Consider the following 24,041-nt stretch of genomic DNA (forward strand, 5'->3'; position numbering starts at 1 on the left):
AATTTATTTTACTTTTTGGGTTATAATCCATTATTATTATCATTATTTATTTTGTTACTGAAATTGTTTCAACTTTGACCACTGACACACCTCCTAGTATTTTCTCTACCACAGCCCTGGATCAACCATTTCTCCAAGGATCTTTGGCTTTTCTGAGAGTGGTATTTAGAAACCAAGATATGGCCTCTTTGTGTCCTCGTTACTACTCGAGCGTTAGTTTACTAGGCCTAGGCCCTCTCCGTGGACGTAGCTAAGTGTTGCATTTGTGTGTAGTAAGCTATAAACACATGCATATTGATTTGCGCATCTGCGTACAGGTATGGAAACTAGATTTTAATGACTAAACAGGAGGTAAGGGACTAGGGACTGGAATAGACTAATCTTTCCAGAAGTTTGGTGATACTACTGAATAACATTGTTTTTTCTAGCTTTCTCTATAATACAATAAATAAATAGAGAGCATGTGATTAGAGGAGGCTGTCTCTTGGGGGGACCTCGAAGAAAGAACAAGGCTAAGGAGGGATGTTGAGTTTCTGCAAGAGGTAACTTACGTTTGTAGATAGGAGAAGGGGGTTGCTGAAGAAAGTATAAATCTGTGGAGTAAAGGATGAGAAATGGGAAGGTATGAGAAGATTAATTCAGGACAGAGATACAGTGTTCGACTTGGCAAGCCCAAGCACACTTCTGTGAGACGTGGGAGGGAAGGAGAGGTGAATACAAATGTGGTGGAGCTTTGAAGCTGGACATGAGAGCTGGTTCCCCTTGGAGCCTGTCTCCTGTTAAGTGAGAAGCCAGGCCATGTCCTGAGAGGTAAGGGCCATGAGTGCCAGGATGGAAGAGTCAGGAGAGAGGAGACATGGCAACACACCCCTTCCTCATGTTTACTTCCTGGCATAGTTGGCATTTTTCTTTATGTTGAGGAAAATGCTGCTATGATCTGATTAGTAAGTGCTAAATACCCCAGTTTGTATAAAGTAGGATGGTATATTTGCAGGGCTAATGAAATGACCAAATCAGGTTTGGGTAAGGCCACCTGGAGATCCATGTCTTTCAGCTGATGGCAGTCTTCCTGTGTATCCCAGCTATCCACAGAGATGCTTGCGAGTTCTCCCATCCCAACAGCGGCGATGCCAAAAATTTCCAGGCTCATCACATCTGCCTGCTCAGCCTGTGGTGGGTTGGGGTTGGGACACCCCACCTGCCCTTCCAGAGGGTGACTGTCTGCACCTGCCCAGTGTGCCCCTCTGTTCCCTCCTCTGTGCAGTGTCAGAGCTGCTGTGCCCGGATCTGAGGAGGGGCGGTGGGAGGGGAAGCCGCCCACACGACACTTGCGCTTGCCTTTTCAGCTGGAGCACAGCGTGGCGGCACCGTGTCGTTCTGCCCACCTCACCCACCGGGATGCAAACTTCCTGAGGCCAGGGCTTCTTCCTGCCACGCCTTGCCACCACGCCCCTTGCCTCCCCTGGGACATGCCGTTCTGTTCTTTTTACTCGTCTGTTTGGTGTGTGAGGGGTTTTGCATTTTCTCTTCTGCTCTGTAATTTAAAGGGATAAAACGCTCACATTTAACTTAAGCCAAAACCCAGTTTCAGTCTTTCCACCAGAAATCCCTGAGATGTGGAATTGTGGGAAGCTCCTTGGAGGCTAACGGGCTCCTGGGCTGCCCCTCTGTGGGAAGACGGCTTGCAGGCTTCAGTGGGCTGGGCTCTCCCGGCCATGGCTGCCTTGGTGGCTAACTCAGGCTGCGGCGACAGACTGGTGAGGCAGGCGGACTCTTCCCCGATGTTTAATATAACCTGACAGATAAAGTGGATTGTAATGAATAAATTATCTAAAACCCATTTCTATTTCTTTGTTTGAAATGAAAACATGGCCTTGAATATGTTTCTTGGAGAGAAAGAAGAGACGCTTTGATTAGGAATTCTCTGTACTTTTAGTTTTGGGTCAAGAAGAAACGAAAACCATTGGCCACAAGCTCTTGAGTGTGCCAGGCAGCCTTCAGTGTATACAGGGGGCTTTCAATTCTCGGCTGGTGTGGGTTGGTGCAGCCACGATGACAGAGGAATATTCCACAGGACAACGAGGAGTGACTCTACTGTGGACGTTGTTTCTGTCCCTGCAGCCGGGGCTGTGAGGCTGCAGGCTGCCCTTTGCTGGTTTTCAGGGGCCATAATTCTGGCCTGGAGCTTGACAAACGACCCAGGACCTCTGAGATGGGAAATGAGGTCTGCATCCCATGTTCTAATCAGGATTCGCTATCAAAGGTCATTTTCCACACTGTGGCTTAATAGAGTTGGTTTTCTATTCCCTGAGGGATACAGACTTCCAAATTGTTGCAGTCTCACTAACTGTAATGTATACAGCTCATGTTGGAAAGGAAATTTCCTCTCCTCCAAGGCAGCAGTTCTCAACCAGGGAAACTTTTCCCCTCAGGGGACACTGGGACATTTGGCAATGTCCAGCAACCTGGAGATTGTCACATCTAGGTGTGGGGGGTGGCTGGGTGGTGCTGTGTAAGATTGTGTGGTGCACAGAACAGCCCCACAAGGAGCGGCCCGGCCCCAAATGGCCCTGGTGCTGAGAGGGACAGACGCTGCTCACAGAGAAGCGACTACAGAGGCCTGCATCCAAGCAGGCTTCCCAGAGCAGGCGGGGCCGGGAAAGCTGTTCCATGGCGCAGCATCCCAGTGGCTGTTATGGGGTGAAAGCCCCTCTTAGAACTAAAAGTCCTGAAGCAGAGACCAACTGGGGCCATCCACAGCCCTCTGCCGTGCTGCCTCCTGGACGCACGCTAGAAGGTGGAGATGGTCCAGCCCCAGCAGGACTGGGCCGCGAGGACCCTGCCTGTAACCTGGTGCTCGCCGCCCACAGATCATGGGATATGGAGGGAGAGACAGCCAGTGCTGTCCTAGTGCAGCAGCACCTCGTGGTTACGACAGATCATCTTTCTGAACTTTGCACCTCAGACATTTAAAATGGAGATTTTGATTTTGATTTTGGCAAATGTGGAAGATAGATATCAGCTCAAAAAGCAAGACCTGAGAACATGCTGAGGCAGGAGAATGGCGTGAACCTGGGAGGCGGAGCTTGCAGTGAGCCAAGATCGCGCCACTGCACTCCAGCCTGGGCGACAGAGCGAGACTCCATCTCCAAAAAAAAAAAAAAAAAATATCTTTCATTTCATGCCACTTTGCAGCCCTGGGACCCTCGGGCTTGTACCTAGAAGGTAGTAAAGATGACAGCAGCCCCCATTTCACTGATGGTGGCGCAGAGGATGTTGTGAGGTGGCTGTAGGGTCAGGTGGCTGTAGAGTCAGGGCTGGGCAAGTTGTATTCAGATGCTGTTCGCTAAGCCCAGAACATTATAGGAGGTAAATAAATAGCACACAGTGTTCTGGGGGTAGAAAGATGCACCCATTTCCCAGGCTGCTGCCAAAATCCTTTCTCCTGTCAGCGTGGGGGGTGACCCTGCCCAATTAAAGGGTGTCTTTTGGCCCTTCTTTCCCTTGGCAGCAGCATGGAAGTGGGTGGGGGAGGAGAGGAGCATGCTTCCCCCCCCACCCCTGGGGACTTGTGAGCGCAGCCTGCAAGCTCTGGCTCCAGGAGGAAGCGTGCTCAAGTGCACCTCTGACCACGTCACGCTCCGAGAACGTGGACACCGCACCTCTGACCACGTCATGCTTCAAGGACGTGAACACTGCCCCTCTGACCACATCACACTCCAAGAACGTGGACGCTGCACCTCTGATCATGTCACACTCCAAGAACGTGGACATTGCACTTCTGATCACGTCACGCTCCGAGAACATGGACGCTGCACTTCTGACCACGTCGTGCTCCAAGAACATGGATGCTGCATGTCGCGCTGGCCAGAATTTGGCTGCAGGACAGACTTCACTGGAAAGGAAACTGGGCAATGTGCTCAGCAACTGCTTTAGAAGAGAGAGAAAATCAGATATTAGCCTAGCAGTCGCTACCACACTGGCATTTAGATAATTTTCAGCTTTTTTTTTTTTTTTTTACTAGTCAAAACATCTCATGTACAAATGCAAGTATTTCTATAGGATGGGTATCTAGAAGTAGTCAGAAGGAATGTGCCTTTAAAATTTTTATAAGTACTTCCCAATTGTCTTCCATCCAAGCTTCATTAATTTACATTCCCACCATTGATGAATGAGTGCTCTGCATCCTCCCACAATGGGGCATTATTCACATTTTATCCTGCTTTCCAGTTTGCTGGATAAAAACAGAATGGATGAATGAATGGATGGATGGATGAATGGATGAATGGATCCATAGGTAGATAGATTCTCATTGTAATTTGCATTTCTAGTAAAGAGCATGATACTCAGAATCATTGTTGATTCATTTTTCTTCTGTGAATTGCCTGTTTGTATGTTTTGCCTGTTTGTTTTCATTTTGTCCCTTGTTGATCTGCAGCAGAAGTTTATATAGACACATCTAAAAAATTCTCCGTCATGTACCGTGTACCTCCTTACTTCTAAAATTGCTAGTCATTGATATGTGTCTTTATTAGAATTACGGATTTTTTTATCTTACTGTATCAGTCAGTCTTAAGATTTATTAGGTTTTGTGACTTGCTTAATTAAGGCCTTTCATATGCCAAAATAAATGCAAATTTTTTTGTGCTTTTACATTTACATTAGGTTTTCAGTCCACTCTGATGTGTGTGTGTGTGTGTGTGTGTGTGTGTAATCTCAGATAGCAATACCAAATGGCTGGTTAGCGTTTCCAGCATCACTTACTGAATTGTTAATTCCTTCTTTGCAGATTTAAAATGCTGTCCTCATTAGAGTTACGTATGTGGGTCTATTTCTGGGCTCTCTCTTTTCTGTTGATTTGTTTGTCTCCCTCACTAATACCATCCTGTAATTACCATAGATTTATAATATCTTTAATATCTGGCAGTGTGAGTCCCTATTCATTATTCTTTATTAATTTTTTTTTACGCTTGTGCTTTTTTTTTTTTTTTTTCTGTACTATATAATCATCTGTTAAATTCCTTGAATGGAAAAAACCCAGAATTTATTTTGATTAGGCTTGCACTGACTTTCTGGATTCATTAGGCAAGAATTGACATCTCTAGAATCCTTCAGTGGGTTTATTTACAGAGAGCATTTCCAGGTGTTCTCTTATAGAGCAGTGATTATAAACAGTCCACCAAACGCGGACAGTTTTAACAACATGTTTGGCAGAGCACAGGTAGAGTGGGGTCCTGCCCATGATGTACGTGTCTCCACACACCCCACACACACCTGCGCTGTTGGTATACTGCATCATCACGTCTGAGATATAACTTACGTCTGAGATGTAGCTTATGTCTGAAATGTAACTTTTGTCTGCTTCTTTGCTGTGCATGGACAAAGCTTCTGCAGGCTGCCTACACGCCATACTTCCCCAGGCTTTGCTTGATCTGGCCTTCTGTCCCTTTCCTCTTGAGTTATAAACAATCCAGTAGGCAGTACCAGCGGCAGGATATGTGGCTTAGCTGCTAAGAAACAAACTCACTTTTACTGTGTTTGATTTTTGCCAATTTCTGGGAATTTGATTTCTGCCACAGCTTCACTACTTACACTCTTGATGTCCAAGGAAAGGTAAATAATGAATGTGTCCTGTGGAGAAGAATTCCTTAAAAATGTTAGCTTTGCGTGCGGATTGTGTTTCTCAAGTGAGATGAGAACATTCTTCTCTGCATTTACCAGAATCACTAGTGTCTGTTCAGGTGCGGAACAGTACAGTATGTTCGGAAAAATGTTTCACTAGCAGATTAGTGTTAGTAGGTTATTGTTCTGTGATTGAAATGAATTTATACAGCCAAACTCACTTATATCCCTTAAGTATGATCTTTCAAAAGTCATCTCATTGACAAAGTGCTTATGGGCCTCTCTGAAATGAAAGGGACAGTGGCACGCAAATTGGAGGACCCAGCCAACTCTTAGAGCTCCCCTCCCTTGTAAATGAGGTGTGTGTTGTTATATAAACACAGAGATGTGACAGAGTAAAAGGACAAATGGAGACATGGAGTGAAGAGCACATGTGTGAGACAGCTGTGGGTCCATGGAGGGAGGCCCTGCGGTGGGAACTGAGGCAGCTGTGGGTCCATGGAGGGAGGCCCCGCGGTGGGAACTGAGGCACCTGTGGGGTACATGAGGGAGGCCCCGCGGTGGGAACTGAGGCAGCTGCGGGTACATGGAGGGAGGCCCCACGGTGGGAACTGAGGCAGCTGTGGGTCCATGGAGGGAGGCCCCGTGGTGGGAACTGAGGCAGCTGTGGGGTACATGAGGGAGGCCCCGCGGTGGGAACTGAGACAGCTGTGGGGTACATGAGGGAGGCCCCGCGGTGGGAACTGAGGCAGCTGTGGGTCCGTGGAGGGAGGCCCCGTGGTGGGAACTGAGGCAGCTGTGGGGTACATGAGGGAGTCCCCACGGTGGGAACTGAGACAGCTGTGGGGTACATGAGGGAGGCCCCGTGGTGGGAACTGAGACAGCTGCGGGTACATGGAGGGAGGCCCCACGGTGGGAACTGAGGCAGCTGTGGGTCCATGGAGGGAGGCCCTGCGGTGGGAACTGAGGCAGCTGTGGGTCCATGGAGGGAGGCCCCGTGGTGGGAACTGAGGCAGCTGTGGGGTACATGAGGGAGGCCCCGCGGTGGGAACTGAGACAGCTGTGGGGTACATGAGGGAGGCCCCGCGGTGGGAACTGAGGCAGCTGTGGGGTACATGGAGGGAGGCCCCGCGGTGGGAACTGAGACAGCTGTGGGGTACATGAGGGAGGCCCCGCGGTGGGAACTGAGACAGCTGTGGGGTACATGAGGGAGGCCCCGTGGTGGGAACTGAGACAGCTGCGGGTACATGGAGGGAGGCCCCGCGGTGGGAACTGAGACAGCTGCGGGTGCATGGAGGGAGGCCCCACGGTGGGAACTGAGACAGCTATGGGTCCACGGAGGGAGGCCCCTCAGTGGGAACTGAGGCAGCTGTGGATACATGGAGGGAGGTCCCGCGGTGGGAACTGAGACAGCTGTGGATACATGGAGGGAGGCCCCAAGGTGGGAACTGAGACAGCTGTGGGTCCATGGAGGGAGGCCCCAAGGTGGGAACTGAGGCAGCCATGGGGTACATGAGGGAAGCCCCACAGTGGGAACTGAGACAGCTGTGGTTCCATGGAGGGAGGCCCCGTGGTAGGAACTGAGCTGTGGGGTCCATGGAGAGAGGCACCGCAGTGGAAACTGAGACAAGTTTAAGGAGTTGACCAGCAGCTGAACCCAGCAGCAGCTGCGGAGGAGCTTGGGGCCAGGGGTGATGACTTCGGCAGCCACCTTGTGCAGGCACTACTGGAGTAAAGCAGCATCTGAGGAGAGGTGGAGAAGTTCAGTTTGATGGTTTTTGTTTTTGTTTTTTGAGACTGAGTCTCGCTCTGTCGCCCAGGCTGGAGTGCAGTGGCACAATCTTGGCTCACTGTAACCTTCGCCTCCCAGGTTCAAGTGATTCTCCTGCCTCAGCCTCCCAAGTAGCTGGGTTTACATGTGCCCTTCGCCACGTCTGGCTAATTTTGTATTTTTAATAGAGACTGGTTTTCACCATGTTGGCCAGGCTGGTCTTGAACTCCTGACCTCAGGTGATCTGCCCGCCTCAGCCCCCCAATGTGCTGGGATTACAGGTGTGAGCCACGGCGCCTGGCCAGTTTGCTGTTTTTTATAGTTTTGTATAAAGGCTAACTCAGCGTCTCTCCAGCAACCAGGCTCAATGTGTGTGCCTTTTGTAATGTGCAGTACTCACCAGCAGCCCATATTCCTGAGATGCACATGTAACGAGCGCACTTTGTATGTTTTCTAGAACTACACGCAGTACATCCCTCTGTCCATATATGACCTGCAGACGTGGATGGGCAGCCCGTCGATCTTCGTCTACGACTGCTCCAACGCTGGCTTGATCGTCAAGTCCTTCAAGCAGTTTGCACTACAGCGGGAGCAGGAGCTGGAGGTGAGCGCTCTGGTGCTTGGAGAGCGGTGCTGGGTTTGGTTTTGTTTTCCCTGGGGGTGGGGTTTGGGTGGGGAGGTTGGGAGGTGTTGGACATCCTCTGAATGGAGCAGGGCTCAGAATGCCAAGGGCAGGATGGCATATTCAGTGCTGTTGACCTAGGGAGGCACTCAGCATACTTTATTTTTGAAGCATAATCTTGTTCTGTTGCCCAGGCTGGAGTGCTGTGGTGCCATCTCCAGTCACTGCAACGTCTGTCACCTGAGCCCAAGCAGTCTTCCCTTCTCAGCCTCCCGAGTAGCTGAGACTACAGGTGCATGCCATGCCACCATGCCTAGCTAATTTGTGGAGTTTTTGTAGAGGTAGGGTTTCGCCTGTTTCTCAGGCTGGTCTCAAACTTCTGGGCTCAAGCAATGCGTGTGCCTCAGCCTACAAAGTTCTGGGATTACAGCTTGAGCCACTGTGCCCGGCCCAGTACAAACTTACAGGCTTATTTTTACATCTCATTTTACTCAATGTCATTTTTAATCCAAACATTACTTGATAACACTAATAGGGTCAATTTGTGCCCCAACAGTCTCTGCCTCCAAGATAAATGTGAAAATGAAGCAGACACATTTATTTTAGGAGAAATGGACCCACAGCTTCAGTTCCATGGTCTTCAGTTCCACCAGTGCCTTTGTTACTGCCCCAGTTTCTTTTTCTGTTGTGTTAAAAAAAAAAAAAAAAAATCCCTGAAAACCACTAAGCTAAAATGATAGAAACCAAATAAAAACAGCTGCTATTGGTAGCTCCCACTTCAAAAAGCGGAAAGCCTGTGCACCGTTCTGATAATGAAGAGACGTTTTGCTTGGTTGTTTTAATTAATATTTGATGTTTGAATTAAACAGTGAATTCTGAGGACAAATTGAAGAGGCAGTTTCAATTAAGAGGCCTCCATCTTGTGGCCTGCACAAGAGTGTCAGAATGAAATATTCTGCAGCCTCCAGGGGGTCATGAGTTCTGACTGGTTGCAGTATAGGAAATTCCCAATTTAGGAGCAAAAATGATCTTGCGTATGTTTCCTCAAGCCTTTTTGAGTATATTCAATTTTAATGTATTATGTTTTCACATTTCATCAGAGAAAAATGCTGAAACAATCAGTAACAAAATTTGAAATTCTGTTTGGTAGATTTTCACATTAACATGTGTACAGTTGAATATTTTATAATTATTAATTCTTTATGTGGAACACCGCAAAAGAGTGACTGATAAGTATAATGTGCTTTATCCGTGAAAAAGGGTCCACATGCAGCAAGTTTTTTGTTTTGTTTTCTATGATAAGGGAAAGAAAGATCAAGGTTTGTATCATCACATTTTTCCCTTACTTTTAGGCATTTCATCTTGGTTTACACAGGGGATAGGTTATCTAATGAGCATTAAGAAACTCAAAGCATTGAGAGGTGATTTATTTTTCCTTGCATCAACTAATAAATATTGCAAAAAAAAGGTGATTTTTTTACATTTATAATATGTAAATAAAAATGCCAAAGAATCCTGCCTGAGTGCTACACCAGATTTATGGGCTGGAGAGTGGTTAAGGGAAAGACCAATACATCAGCCTTGGTTAATTAAAACATGTTAAATAGAGACCCGCTCCCCTTTCAGCAGAAGACCAGCACCTACAGCTCATGCACAATATCAAATGTTTGCATTCCAGCGCTTTGAGCATGTGCTCCGGCGGTGCTATGTGTGCTCTCTGTGTGTTGCCAGGGATTAATCAGCCTAAGACATTGTTCATTTCATCAAGTGTAACAGAAAAGATTCCCATGCATCTTTTTTAGGAAAAAAAAAATGTTTAACTGACTCATTCCACATGAAAGAGATCAGATGAAAAATATGTTAACTGAGTTGGCAAATAGATGGCAAGGCAATGCGATACCGTATGTCTTTAATTAGCTCTGATTTTTATCTTCGTTCTTTTCTTTAATTACAATGTAGATCAGTCTTGTGTGTTTCTATTACACTTACTATTATTGGCTATTGTTCACTTGGTCTCTTATATAAACAGTGGAAATTAAAATGATAAAATTAGCTCCTAGCTAATAGCTTAATGTTCATTTTAGTAATTTCACTATCTGCTAGAGAAACAGCAATCCCGTGTAGCCTGTTAGGGTTTTTCTTTTAAAATATTCTTTGCCTCTTTACAGGTGGTCAGATTCTTTGTAAATTTACAATATGTTTTAATACTTTTTATTGTATAACATGTGAGCTGAAAGAAATGGACAGGTGAATGATTTGTTCCAGAGTTTAAAAAATAAACAATTGATTAAATATAATGCAAGAGAATGGTTATTTGGACCAGAAAGCCTCCAAATAATAAACATTAACACAAATATGAGTGACATAAATTTTAAGAGATGATGATCAGCTTTCATATTCTTAGTGGCACAGTGCTTGTCCTGGGACCAGGAGGTTTCTTTATTGTGTACTTCTCTCTCAGAGGAGTGCTGTAGGTAAAGTGGAAGACGACTTCATCAAAGCACAGATACAGTATTGCACACACTTCAAACCATCAGAGCCAGAAAATGACATACCTGTCACTCAGTATTCCTTCTTATATTTTTCATTGTGTCATATTTCTTTGTAATTTAAAAATTAAGGATAATATTCAAGTCTGTCCGCTTTCAGTCTTCTTTTATAAATAAGTATATTTTACCAAATTAGTATATGCCATGGTTTGAAAAATCAAATAATACAGAAGGTTTATGATGAATAAAATAGTCCCTGGCCCCACACTTTCTCTGCTGAGAATCTGTGACCAAAGGCACCTCCTTCCCCTGTTTCCATTTCTAGTTCTTCTGGAGGGTGTCTCCTTCTCTGTAGATGACATGCCGAGGCCACTGCTTCTTGATTTGTTGATTTTAGATTATCAGTGGGCTTTGTCTTAGGGTACAAACCAAGAACAGAGCTGCCATTAAGTTCTGTTTAAAGAAAGGAGAAATGATGTGGAAGCCTGTTAGCAAAGAAGTCGATTACATGTAGATTACATGCTGGTTTAGATTCCTATGTGTTATTTGTATTCAATAGTGAATTCTAAAGAGAAAATTCTAGATTGAAGAGGCTGCGTCCCTCACAACGCCTTCTTGCTTTCCCTCTTATTCACTCTGTTGGGTTTCTCTATACTTTGTAACCTTTGTGGTTTTAAGTAATATCCTTATGCTTTTATTTCTAGTTTTATCAGTAATAGCTCATTTCTTCCATTTTCAAGGCTCTTAGCTTCCTTGTACTTTCTTCTGCCTCTTTTCTTTTACAGCTTCTGTTATCTGCACTTTTTGCGATTGTCTTTCGTTCTCTGACCATGATTAACACCTCTGTGCTTGAGTGGAGATTGATTCTATAGGAAGACAAGCACTAGCCATGTTATCTGATTATGGCCACATAAATATTGCTTGCTCAGTGGCTAGACTACTGTGATTTCCATTTTTATAACTGTTTTCATTTGTTTGCTTTTCCTGGACATTGCCTCTTTTCTTCTTGAATTATCTATCGTTAGCGCTTCCTCCACTGACAGATCTGCAAGGAGAGCAGCAGAGCACAGAAGGCGCCCTCTCCCCTCACATCTTCCAAGCTCTCCTGCCTCACTCAGCTGATCGTGCCTGTGGCCTGCTCCCCGGTGTCAGCTAGCTCTCCTTTGTAACTCTCCGGGATCCGTCCCTGTGTCTAAATCCCACTTCTTCCCCTCTCTCGATTTTCTCCTTTGTTCTCCTAGAGGAAATCCTCAAGTACTACCCTAAGAAAAGATGTTTGGCAGTCTGAGACCATCAGTATTTGAAGCAGTGGAAGTAATGAAAAATCTCATTACGGGGTTTTAAACAAATAGCAGTTTGTCTTTTTCACTAATAAGGTCTCTGAGGCAAATGGTTGACTTTTCAGCAGTGCCACTGGGGACCAGGCATCCTTAGCCGGCTGGCTTTATCCTCATGGTTGCAATATGCCCACCACATCTGCAGGTGTTTCATCTGCTTGGGAGGCAGGAGGAAATGGGGAAGGGGCAGTGCTGGCCACAGCTCTCTCTTTTATAAGGAAGAACAGCCTGCCCTCTGTATCTGTGGCTTCCACATCCTTGGAGTCAACTAACTGTGGCTCCAAGACATTCGGGAAAAAAAATTGCACTGTACTGAACATGTACACTTCTTCTCACCATTGTTCCCTAAACAGTACAGTATAACAACTATGTTTACAGCGTTCACATCGTAGTAGATGTTGTAAGTAATCTAGAGATGATTTAAAGTACACCAAAGTCTGTGTGTAGGTTATATGCGAGCACCACACCATTTTATATCTGTGCATTGGCAGATTTTGGCATCCGTGGGGGTCTAGGAACCAATGCCCTGTGGATATTAAGGGATGACTGCAACAAGCAGAGTTTGCTTTAGATCGAGTTGGCCAGAGCCAGGTCACGCAGCACCCCAGCTGTGGTTGAGGGGTGACTAAAGGGAGTGGACTTGAGGGTGGCTGTGAGATGATCCGATGAGGACTGTCAGCCACATTGCCTGGATAATGTCATCATTCTAACCACATCCATTATCGATAGTGTAGATATGGAATTTTAGGCAATTTTCACTCTTCCAGTGGTAGCACTATTACTCCTTGCAGTGGATGAGTAGATGTTCTTGATAAGTCTGCCACCTCCATCCAGATAAATGCCATAAGAGGAATATTTATAGTCATCGTACACAGTATATGTATTGACTGAGTTGGAGAGAGAGAAAAAAAGAATTCAAATGTTTTTTTAACAACTTTTATCTTGGATACTAAATCCTTAGCCTGTAAACTAGAAAGGAAGGTGAAGTCTTAAAGAAACAGATGCTCTTGGAAACGGAGCCCATGAAGTCTTGTCCGTCAGTTTCTTCTAGTGGATATTTCTCAAGGGCAGTCACAACTCACCGTCACTGAAGACGGCAGTCAAGCCCGGAGTCAAATCTAGGCGAGTTTCTCTTCTTTTTAATGGGAGGCCAGTAGCGAGTTGGGCAGGTGGTAAAGACAGTAATGCCTTTCTTCTGCTGGGACAGCGTGGGCTCTGCTGCCCCAGTAAGTCTTGTTCTGCATGTAGCCATCTGCGTTTGGTTTAGGGCTGGAGCATAGGCAGGTTCTTGGTGGGTGCCATGGAAATAGCCTGAGAATGACTTCCTGGAGAGCAGGTTGCTGTGTGTCAGAAGAGTCTTGTATGAAAGTTCAGCCCTGGCCGGTGCGGTGGCTCACGCCTGTAATCCCAGCACTTCGGAAGGCTGAGGTGGGCAGATGGCTTGAGTCCAGGAGTTCAAGACCAGGCTGGGTGACATAGCGAAACCCCATCTCTACAAAAAATACAAAAGTTAGCCAGCTGTAGTGGCACGCACGTGTCATCCCAGCTACTCTGGAGACCAAGGTAGAAGGGTCGCTTGAGCTCAGAGCTGGAGGCTGCAGTGAGCTGTGATTGTGCCACTGCACTTCAGCCTGGGCAATAAATAGAGTGAGACCCCATCTGTTAAAAAAAAAAAAGTTCAGGCCATGGATGATGGGCACAATTCACTTCTCCACTATCCCCCCACACTCTACAAGGCTTTTCTCAGGATGCTTCCGAGTAAATCGTGTTTGTGTGGTGTCTCTAAACACGATTCTGTGGTCCAGTCCTGCCACCTTTAGCAGTACACTCCCAAAGCACAGAAACCTGTCAGACGGTCACTCACTGCCACAGCGAGAAGCTTGCTTGGGTCCGCAGCATCCCCAAGGCCTCAGTGACTTAACCGCCCCCCGCCCCCACCAATGTGAACACCCGTGCTTAAACTGATAAATGATACATTGGCCTCCTGCACTGATCCCCGTAGCTAAATTTTATGTCAAATAAATATTGTAATTCTGCCAAAATGACTAATGTCTAGAATCTTCAAGTTTCCTCAAAAATATTAAATGCGTATCTCACAGATCTAAGGTACTCATGTTCTGAAATCTTCATCATTTCTTTGCTACTCCTGTAGACGGGCACACTGCATGGCTGGCATGGAATTCTGCAGCAAAAGGCAATTCTCCTGCTGAAGGTTGTGGTTGTAGTGATTGCTGAATACCATCAGTTAGTTCTTTGGGTAACTCTCAACAGGTGTGTTTCTTAATCACCGTTTCCTAAATTGGAATTTGTGTGTGTGAGTTTGCAAATCTTCTCCACGGACTTGCCGTTGTCATGGCATTTGTGATTCAGAGGAGGGATCTGCGGTGCCGATTCCACAGGAGCTCATGCTCGCCTGTATTTCTCTTTCAAGCAATGATTTTCACAAGTGCTTTCCCCTGTAATCTCATAGTTTGTCATTTGTAGGCAGTAGGGACATGAGCTGACATGTGTTATGTCACAACTTTATTAATTTTCAAGTGATATTAATTTTTAAGTTTTAAGAAGATGCTTTCCCCTTTTCTAGGTTGTCTCTGTTTCCTCCAGCATAATTTTTTTTCCTTTGGTTAATTTAGACTATTCTCTCTCATACTGGAGGTATGTGATGATTTTATTGTTTGTCATATTTAAGAATGAAGAGAAGCTGCCCATCACTGCGTGTCTGTGTCAGGAAGCGTTGGCCAGAGGGTCTTGCTCGATGGGAAGTAGGGGGCGCTGGCTGCTGCACTGGGGACTCACTGATGCCCCCATGCCCAGGTCTTTATTTCTCTGGCTCTAAATGACTACACTAGCTGCCTTTCATTTTCCCCAGATACGTCAGTAACTCTTTAGAGGAAAAAAACCCACCACCAGCCTGAGTGCTTTCTGAGGAGGGCGGTGGTGGAGGATCATTGCAGGACACCTGGCTTCAGGCACGCAGGTGAGACGTCGGCTGTCCTGACGGCAGGTCTTCAGGTAATCTGTGCCTTCCAGCCGGTACCACTCCAGGTTTGGGCATGCGGGCCGCCTTCCCACTTCCCTTCTCTGCATGTACTCTCGACACTTTTCAGTTCCTCTTTTTAACAAAAGTTGGCCAAAGTCATTTTTGCGTACCTTATACTTTATTTATAGTAAGCTGTAAGAACCCATACTTGTGAAGGTTTTCAAAACATTAGAATATCTGCTCCCTGGTGTTAAGAAATGTGTAATGTAGTTGAAGCACATATATTCATTCTTTCTCTCTCTCTTTTTCTCCCCTGCCCCCCACGCACTCACTCCACCACCACAACAATGACCGAAGAGAACTCCATTTTCCATTTAGCAGAAATGCTGCCATTTCCACTGTCTATAGCAGAAGGGGAGTTCATCCAAAACATACAGTAGAAACCCCTTTAATTGGAATCCACAGAATGGCCATCCCCAAAGCCCCGCTGGGGAGAATGAAGCCACTGTGAGAGGTTAAGAGGGTGGTGGGGCAGGGCTGGCCCTTGGAGTGCACTGGCGAGCTGACTTGCCAACCAGAAAGGAAATAGGTCACGGGAGAAATGGGGCGAAACACAGGCCCATGGAGGATGAGGTCTACGCCTGCCAGTGGGTGCTGGGAGGGCAGCCCTGGGGGGAGCAGGCAGCAAGAGACGCCCAGCCCGGCCCCGTGTACCTGGCAGGCCTCAGCCTGTGGACACCCTCGCCTTTGGTTTGTGTGACATTTCACAGTTGGTGGGACATTTGTGCTGTTTCATCCATCTTTAGTCTGTGCAGCTGAGCTGAATGTGGCCGCCAAAGCTTTTGCTGCTTCTCTGTGCCCGTGCACCATCCCTTTCTGTGGTTTGCACGGGGAGATAAAGGTCTTTTCTGTTGGCACTTTTCGCAACTCCCAGTCCTAGAATTTGGAGGGTTCAGTAAAAAGAAAAGTGATTGCATAAAAAATTTAAGAACCCTTACCGCCGATGATCTTAAATGAAATTCACAGACAAAGCAAAGTGTGTCATTAGCACAAGCAACTTCCAGGGTGCAACTTAAGTTCCCCTTTCTTCACAAATGCTTCCCCCAGCCTGAAATCTTCCTCAGCTGACCGCATACGGCAATCTCCTACACAGCAGCCTTGACAATCATGTGTTGTCTTGTAGCCTCTCTTCTATTGTTCTAAGCTTACTTTACATTTGTTATGTAAACCTGTCAAGAATGCCTCACGTTAAATTGATGCTCAGGAAGGATCTATAGATTTGGCTTGATAAATACGTATTTGAATAAACTACCTTTAGTTGTCTTCTTTAGATGTATCTATGATGCATTAAATATATTTGATCTTTAATTAATTTGTATGAAATGTGACAAGAAACAAAGAAATCTTGATTGGCCATAATTCATGAAAACGATATACTGTTTGCAGTTGTCATAAAACTGAGAGCTTTCCCAAAATTCTTAGAGTTTAACCTTTTTTTTTTTCTAATTTATTTTAAAGTATTGTCTGAAATTGCTTGATATTCTGGACCACAGATGATGGCCAGCACCATGGGATGCAGACTGGGGCACTGTGATCCCAGCAGGACCCATCTGCCTGGCCCTGCTTGCTGTCACAGGAACACCTCTGTACCCACCACTGAGGCCGAGGGGCTCACCCCGCCCCGACACAGAGGCAGAGGGGCTCACCCTGCCCTGACACAGAGGCCGAGGGCTCACCCTGCCCCGACACTGAGGCCGAGGGGCTCACCCCGCCCTGACACTGAGGCAGAGGGCTCACCCCGCCCTGACACTGAGGCCGAGGGCTCACCCCGCCCCGACACGGAGGCCGAGGGCTCACCCCGCCCCGACACTGAGGCAGAGGGGCTCACCCCGCCCCGACACAGAGGCAGAGGGGCTCACTCCGCCCCGACACAGAGGCAGAGGGGCTCACCCCGCCCCGACACAGAGGCAGAGGGGCTCACCCTGCCCCGACACTGAGGCCAAGGGCTCACCCCGCCCCGACACTGAGGCCGAGGGGCTCACCCCGCCCCGACACAGAGGCAGAGGGGCTCACCCTGCCCCGACACTGAGGCAGAGGGCTCACCCCGCCCCGACACAGAGGCAGAGGGGCTCACCCCGCCCCGACACAGAGGCAGAGGGGCTCACCCCGCCCCGACACTGAGGCCGAGGGGCTCACCCTGCCCCGACACTGAGGCTGAGGGGCTCACCCTTCCCCGACACGGAGGCAGAGGGGCTCACTCTGCCCCGACACTGAGGCCGAGGGCTCACCCTGCCCCGACACTGAGGCCGAGGGGCTCACCCTGCCCTGACACTGAGGCAGAGGGCTCACCCTGCCCCGACACGGAGGCCGAGGGCTCACCCTGCCCCGACACTGAGACTGAGGGGCTCACCCTGCCCCGACACTGAGGCCGAGGGGCTCACCCTGCCCTGACACTGAGGTAGAGGGCTCAGCCTGCCCCAACACTGAGGCAGATGTCTTTCACAAAGGATCCTGGTGGCACAGGGCAGTGGAGCTTCTGGCTGAAGGTGGAGCCTCATGAGAGGAGAGGGGCAAGTGGGAAGTAAGTGCTTTCACTGAACACCGAGGTCAGAAACACGGAAGAGGTGTTCATTCTCACCCATCCTCTCCAGCATCACACGATAAGCCCGTCTGCACAGAAGGCAAGGGCAGGTAACAGGTGTAGAGATCAGAAAAGAAGTTAGGCCATCTTTTCTTGAAGATGAAGTGATCACCTGTGTTGAAATGTCAGCCGTTAAGTATCAGTGGGATTTACAGAATACTCCCTCCAGCAGCAGCCAATACATACACTTTTCCAGTGTCCATGGAACATTCATCAAGGTCAGTCGTATCCTGGGTCATAAAATAAACCTCAACAAGTTTTAAACAACACAGAGTGTGTTCTTTAACCACAAGAGAATCAGCCACACGTCAATAAACACAAGAGAAAAAACTATGAAAAAAATTAAACAACGTATTTCTAAATAATGGGTCAGAAGCCTCAAGGGAAATTAAAAAAAAACATAGAATTAGATGAAAATGAATATACAACATATCTGTATTTATAGGATGCAGATAAAGCAGTATTGAAAGAGAAATTTATAGCACTAAAATGCTTATGTTAGAAAAGAGGAAAGATATCAAATTATTGATATAAATTCCTACCTCAAGAAATTGGAAGAGTAAAATAAACTGAAAGCAGTCAGAAGAAAGGAAATGGTAAAGAACAGAAATCATTGAAATTGAAAACAGAAAAACAATGGAGAAATATTAAAAGCTGATTCTCAGAAAAAATCAATAAAATGGATACATTCCTAGCAATACTAACAAAATAGAAAAATCAAGAGGGAGATGGGAAAATCTCTACAGATCCTGCAGCCATTTAAATAATAATGAACAACTTTACACTCTTAAATTCAACAACTTAGAGGAAACGGACCAATTCCTCGAAAACCCCCAGCTACCAAAATTCAACCAATTGAATATTCTGAGCATTATCTGTTCAGCAATAGATAATCTGAATAGTCCTAGAATCATGAAAGAAATTGAATTTGTCATTTAAAATTGTCTGAAACATAAATCTCCAGGCATACATGGTTTCACTGGAGACTATTGCCAAACATTTAAAAAGAACAAGCAGAACACCAGTTTTGCACAAGCTCTTCCAGAAGATAGAAGGGTTGGGAACACATTTCAACCCATTTTATGAGGCCGTCATTATCCTAATGCCAAAACCAGACACACCGTTCAAAAAGAAAAACAGCAAACCAATATCTGTCACAAACTTAGATGCCGAAATCCTCAAAACAATAATAGCAAATCAGTTCTAGCAATTTATAAAAGGAATTATATGCTGTGACTTAGTGAGATTTTTTTTTACAGGTGTAGAAGTCTAGCTCAATGTTTAAAAATTAATTAATGTACTTCATACCAACAGACTAAAGATGAAAAATCATACGATCCTACCAGTTGATGCAAAAAACTCTTTCGCCAAAACCCAACACTTATTCATGAGAGAGAAAAAAAAAACTTGCAGTAAACTAATAGAGAAGAACTTCAATTTGATTTTTTAAAAAGTCTGTAAAAACCTACAGCCGTCCTTCTACTTACTGGTAAAAGATTGAATGTTTCCCCCTTAAGATTGGAAGCAAGGCAAGGATATCCATTCTTATCACTGTTATTCAACAGAAGTACTGGAAGTTCTAGCCAGTGCAATAAGACAAGAAAAAGACATCATTGGTTATCAGGGAAACACAAATCAAAACTACAGTGAGGTGCTACCTCGCACCACTAGGGTGGCACCAATAAAACAGATGGGTAATAACAAGTGTTGGCGAGGATGTGGAGAGATTGGAATCCTTGCACACTGCTGGTGGGAATGTAAAATGGTACAGCTGCTTCAGAAAATAGTCTGGCAAGGTTCTCAAGATGTGAAACTGAGGGTCTCCCCGTGACCCAGCAGGAGAGTGGCGTGCACTCTAGAACAGCGCTTGGCCCACGCTAGGCACTCAGCTGACCCCTGCTGGCTTGGCTAATGAGCAGAGTAAAAAGACTCCCTGGCAGTGTGGGGACCCTCCGAGTGGAGGGTGGTGCTGGTGTGAGGGCCCTCCAGGTGGAGGGCAGTGCAGGAGGCCATGGCAGGCAGTGGCAGTGCTTGGACTAAGGTGGTAGATGTTGGCAAGGCAAATGTTTGCATCTGGGGTTCATTGTGAAGTAAGAGTGATTCTCTCTGGATTAGATGGAGGACGTAAGCAAAAGGAGTTAAAGGCAACGCCAGTGTTTTTGGCCTGGGTGGAATGGAGCGGCTGTCTCCCAAGCCAGGAGGACCATGAGGCTGGAGGCTGGATGGAGGTCTTGGGGTGCAGGACACAAGAGCTCTGCTCAGGCAGTGTGGGATGTGGGGTCCCATCAGAGATGTTTGTTCAGCATCTCCTGTAAATTAGGAAGGGTGACAGGGCATATAGCAGCACACAAGTGGACAAACCCTGACTCTACTTTCCTGCGAATGCATCAGAAGGTGGTCGGTGTCATCCTGGAACAGACGATGGCTGAAGCCACGGGATGGTGACGAGCCCCCATGTGGTTCATGTGGCTGGAGAGGAGCGGCCAGTCGAGGCCTGCACGCGGTGGTGTGTCTAGAGTCTGGGAAAAGGAGAGGCACTGGCAGATCAGACCAGAGAAGGAGCCAGCGAGTTGGAGAGAAACCAGGCACTCGTGGCATCAGAAAGTCAGGAAAAGCCTCAGGAAAGCCTTCTAGAAGTAGGGACAGTTAGCTGATTGCTGTGCTGCTTAGCGGCTCACACGATGAGGACTGAGGATGGGCTGTTGTATTTGTGGACACGGGACTATGGCTGGACTTAACAAAAGCAATGTCAGCACAGGGTGGTGGGCTCTCATGTGATTCTAAACTGTTCAAGAGAGGGTGGGCGATGCCATGTGGAAGCTCCTGAGGGAGGTTTGTTTTCTTTACATGGAAGTTATGAGAGCATGTGTTTGTGCTTATGGGAGTAACCTGGCAGAGAGGGAAAAGCTGATGTGTGGGAGGGAGAGAGAGCTCATGAGGGCGGCCCTTAAGTAGGTGTGAAGGGAACAGGATCCATTACACGAGGGGAGGAGCTGGCTGGAGGCAGAGCGTGGGCGGTGGTCATTCCAGAGGGGGATGGCAGCACATGCGTGCAGAGGCCAGGTTTGGAGGAAGGATGCAGACACACAGCACAATCAAGTTTAGGAGGAGCAGTTACCACACACACACACACACACACATATATATAAGCACGTGCACATACAGACATGTACACATACACATGCACATAGACAACATAAGCACACATGTACACATATACTCACCTACATTTACATATATACACACACACATAGACATATATGCATATAGACATGCATAGATGCCACACACGTGTACACACGCACATATATACACATACATGTCCACACACATGCACAGTCATATACACAGAGATACACATAGACACCCCCACACACATATACACATGCATGTGCACACACATATATGCACATAAACATGCACATATAGACAGGCACATGTATACATGTGCATACACACATGCACACACCGATATACACATATATACATGCCCACCTATACATACATAAACATACACATATATGCATGCACACAGAAACATGGACATGTACACACATGCACACATATACACACAGGTACATGCTTATACAGACACACATGCACATCTACACACCACCTATACACACACACACACATACACACACACACATACGGCTTTTGGTGCCATGCTGCAGCACATTCCTAGTGCTTCACATACCTTCCTTTCTAATTGGTGTTTGTTTTGGAAGGTGGAGTGAGTACATGTGTCTGGATCCGGCCTTATTAGATTGTGCTTTGCGCGCTGGGAATAACACCCACTTTATGCTCCGCTCTTACTAGTGTCTCCAGCTTTCCCTCTCCTCCTTGTTAACAGAATTGGAACCCTTCCTGTCTTCCCGTCTCTCTCCTGAAATTAGCCAAGGCTCTCTCTCTTATGACTCAGTTCATTAGAGAAGTAAGCAGAAACACAGCAGCTGATGATGAACAAAATGTTTCCGGGGGTGAAGGCACCCATCTGGCAGGGGGCAGGGCCCTCTTGCAGGTTCCGCCATGCAGAGAAGAAGCCACAACGACCAAGGGAGGCGGGAAGGAGGTGTCTAACCTGAGCCGTAGAACGTAAGAAGTAGCCAGCATAAAGACAGGTAGGAAGGGCACGTCAGTGACAGAGGCAGGAGGAGAGGTCAGGACACGTGATCCACTTGTGTAGGGAGCTCCAGCAGCGCGCTCGGAGTGCTGGGCATTCCCAGGTCTGGAAGAGGTCATCAGTTCTTGGGAAAGGTGCCTGCATGGGCTAGAAATCATGGAACAAATCATAAAGCCAAGTAGTACTTTAAACCCAGATGCTACTTTATAACTCACTTTGCTACTTTGCCCTCGGCAGCAAGGGTTGAGGGCACAGCCCTGGCTACTAGCACAGCCCTGATTACTAGCACTGTCCTGGTTATAAGCACAGCCCTGGTTACAAGCACAGCCCTGGTTACTAGCACAGCCCTGGTTACTAGCACAGCCCTGGCTACTAGCAGAGCCCTGGCTACTAGCACAGCCCTGATTACTAGCACTGTCCTGGTTATAAGCACAGCCCTGGTTACGAGCACAGCCCTGGTTACTAGCAGAGCCCTGGCTACTAGCAGAGCCCTGGCTACTAGCAGAGCCCTGGCTACTAGCAGAGCCCTGGTTACTAGCAGAGCCCTGGCTACTAGCAGAGCCCTGGCTACTAGCACAGCCCTGGCTACTAGCACAGCCCTGGCTACTAGCAGAGCCCTGGTTACTAGCACAGCCCTGGCAACTAGCAGAGCCCTGGCTACTAGCACAGCCCTGGCAACTAGCAGAGCCCTGGCTACTAGCAGAGCCCTGGCTACTAGCACAGCCCTGGTTACTAGCACAGCCCTGGCTACTAGCACAGCCCTGGCTACTAGACACCTCTGCTAGAGACTGCCCAAAGAATATGCCATGAGTTAGCTCTTTCTCCCCCTCCTGCCACTGGTCAGCTAAGCCTTCCCCCTAAAAATCTCTTCTTGATATAGAGGGTGCAGAATTTCCAGTATCTCCTTCAGTTGACTATGAGAGAAATTAGCGTAATTTCTAACTGACCATCTTCACAGAGTTGTAGAATGATCACAGAGCATTTAGAAGCTGTTGAGTTGCTAATAGCTAAGTGGCTTTGAAATAATGAATGCTTCATTTGGGGGAAACTCGGGGTAACTGTGACAAACCGTTGTTATGAAGGGGCTCTCTAGCTGGCCTTGGAAGGGCAGGCTTGAGGCTTCTCCACGTCCTTGGAAGTCTCCATCCACCAGAAGGAGCTCCTTCTGCTCTCTCAGCCTGGATGTGACAGTTGCCAGCAATAGGCACAACTTGGTTTTTAAATTAAAATATAATATTTGATATACATAATTATATCAACGATATATTAAAAATATGATTTCTGCTTTGCATCTGCTGTTTTTGGTACACTGTGTGTCACATGATAGATGCCACATTAATATCTTTGACTATTAATAGAGTTGGATAAGTAATACACTGACTCCTTTAGCAGCCTCAGCCTTTCTTTGAACTTTGCAAAGTTGGCCATTGTAATTAGGTGTTGTTGAATTGAGAATAAAAGTTACTTTAAGGCAGAACTACAAGTGTTACCGAGGAGATGTTATTTTCAGAAATTACTTGGTAAAGACTCCTCTGGAGTTATTAGTACCATATATCATTATAAAGATGCCTCTTATATGTATTTGAGAAGGGAAAGAAGCAGCCCAGTGTTGACGTTTTATTTAGAAAATGGGAGGCCGGGCGCGGTGGCTCACGCCTGTAATCCCAGCACTTTGGGAGACCGAGGCGGGTGGATCACCTGAGGTTGGGAGTTTGAGACCAGCCTGGCCAACATTGGTGAAACCCAGTCTCTACTAAAAATATAAAATTATCCGCATGCGGTGGTGCATGCCTGTAATCCCAGCTATTTGAGAGGCTGAGGCAGGAGAATCGCTTGAACCTGGGAGGTGGAGGTTGCAGTGAGCTGAGATCGTGCCATTGCACTCCAGCCTGGGCAACAAGAGCAAAACTCCATCTCAAAAAAAAAAAAAAAAAGTGCCGTGCAGGTGATTCCCACTGCCCCCACAGCAGTGCTTTCTGCAGGGAGCAGATGGCAGGCTTGGGGTGAGCTGCCCGCTTACTTCATGAACTGCACGTGCACTGACTCCACGTTACCCACACGTGGGGACAATGCAGCAGATGTCTTTTTTGGATCTGGTTGCTGTGTATCGCATCGCAAGACTTTTCTGGATCCTTCCCAAATCCTCCAGAAGACTGTGGAGAGCATTGAAAGATGAGAATCGTTCTTGTGTTTCAGTCCCTAGGCTCCCCAGGAGAAACCCCTCTGGGTACACGTTCAGCTTGGGCTTGCTCTTCGGGAAAACCATGGCTCCGGGCTGGAATTGGTCACTTTTAGGCCTGGGCACTGTTCACAGGCTTGGCCAATCACAAGCACTCAGCCTTACATGCAGGCCTGTTTCTGAAAGATAGTTTCAATTACAGGGTCAATATCTTAGATAAATGCAAAACCAAAACAGTGTATAGGAAATAACTCATCTGTTCAAATAGGTTTTTTTT

At 46.9% G+C, this 24,041-nt stretch overlaps 1 protein-coding gene across 8 annotated transcripts in view; it reads left to right on the plus strand.

The window, feature by feature from the left end:
* RPTOR (regulatory associated protein of MTOR complex 1) overlaps nucleotides 1-24,041 on the plus strand; it is a 420,015-nt gene that overhangs the window by 173,412 nt on the left and 222,562 nt on the right. For all 8 annotated transcript variants that reach the window (XM_055241781.2, XM_055241783.2, XM_055241782.2 and 5 more), the window contains one exon: nucleotides 7,851-7,997. In XM_055241781.2, coding sequence (XP_055097756.1) covers nucleotides 7,851-7,997 — 147 coding nt within the window. The remainder of the gene's footprint in view (nucleotides 1-7,850; nucleotides 7,998-24,041) is intronic.

Source organism: Symphalangus syndactylus, chromosome 14 (assembly GCF_028878055.3).
Source record: "Symphalangus syndactylus isolate Jambi chromosome 14, NHGRI_mSymSyn1-v2.1_pri, whole genome shotgun sequence".
Lineage (NCBI taxonomy): Eukaryota > Metazoa > Chordata > Mammalia > Primates > Hylobatidae > Symphalangus > Symphalangus syndactylus.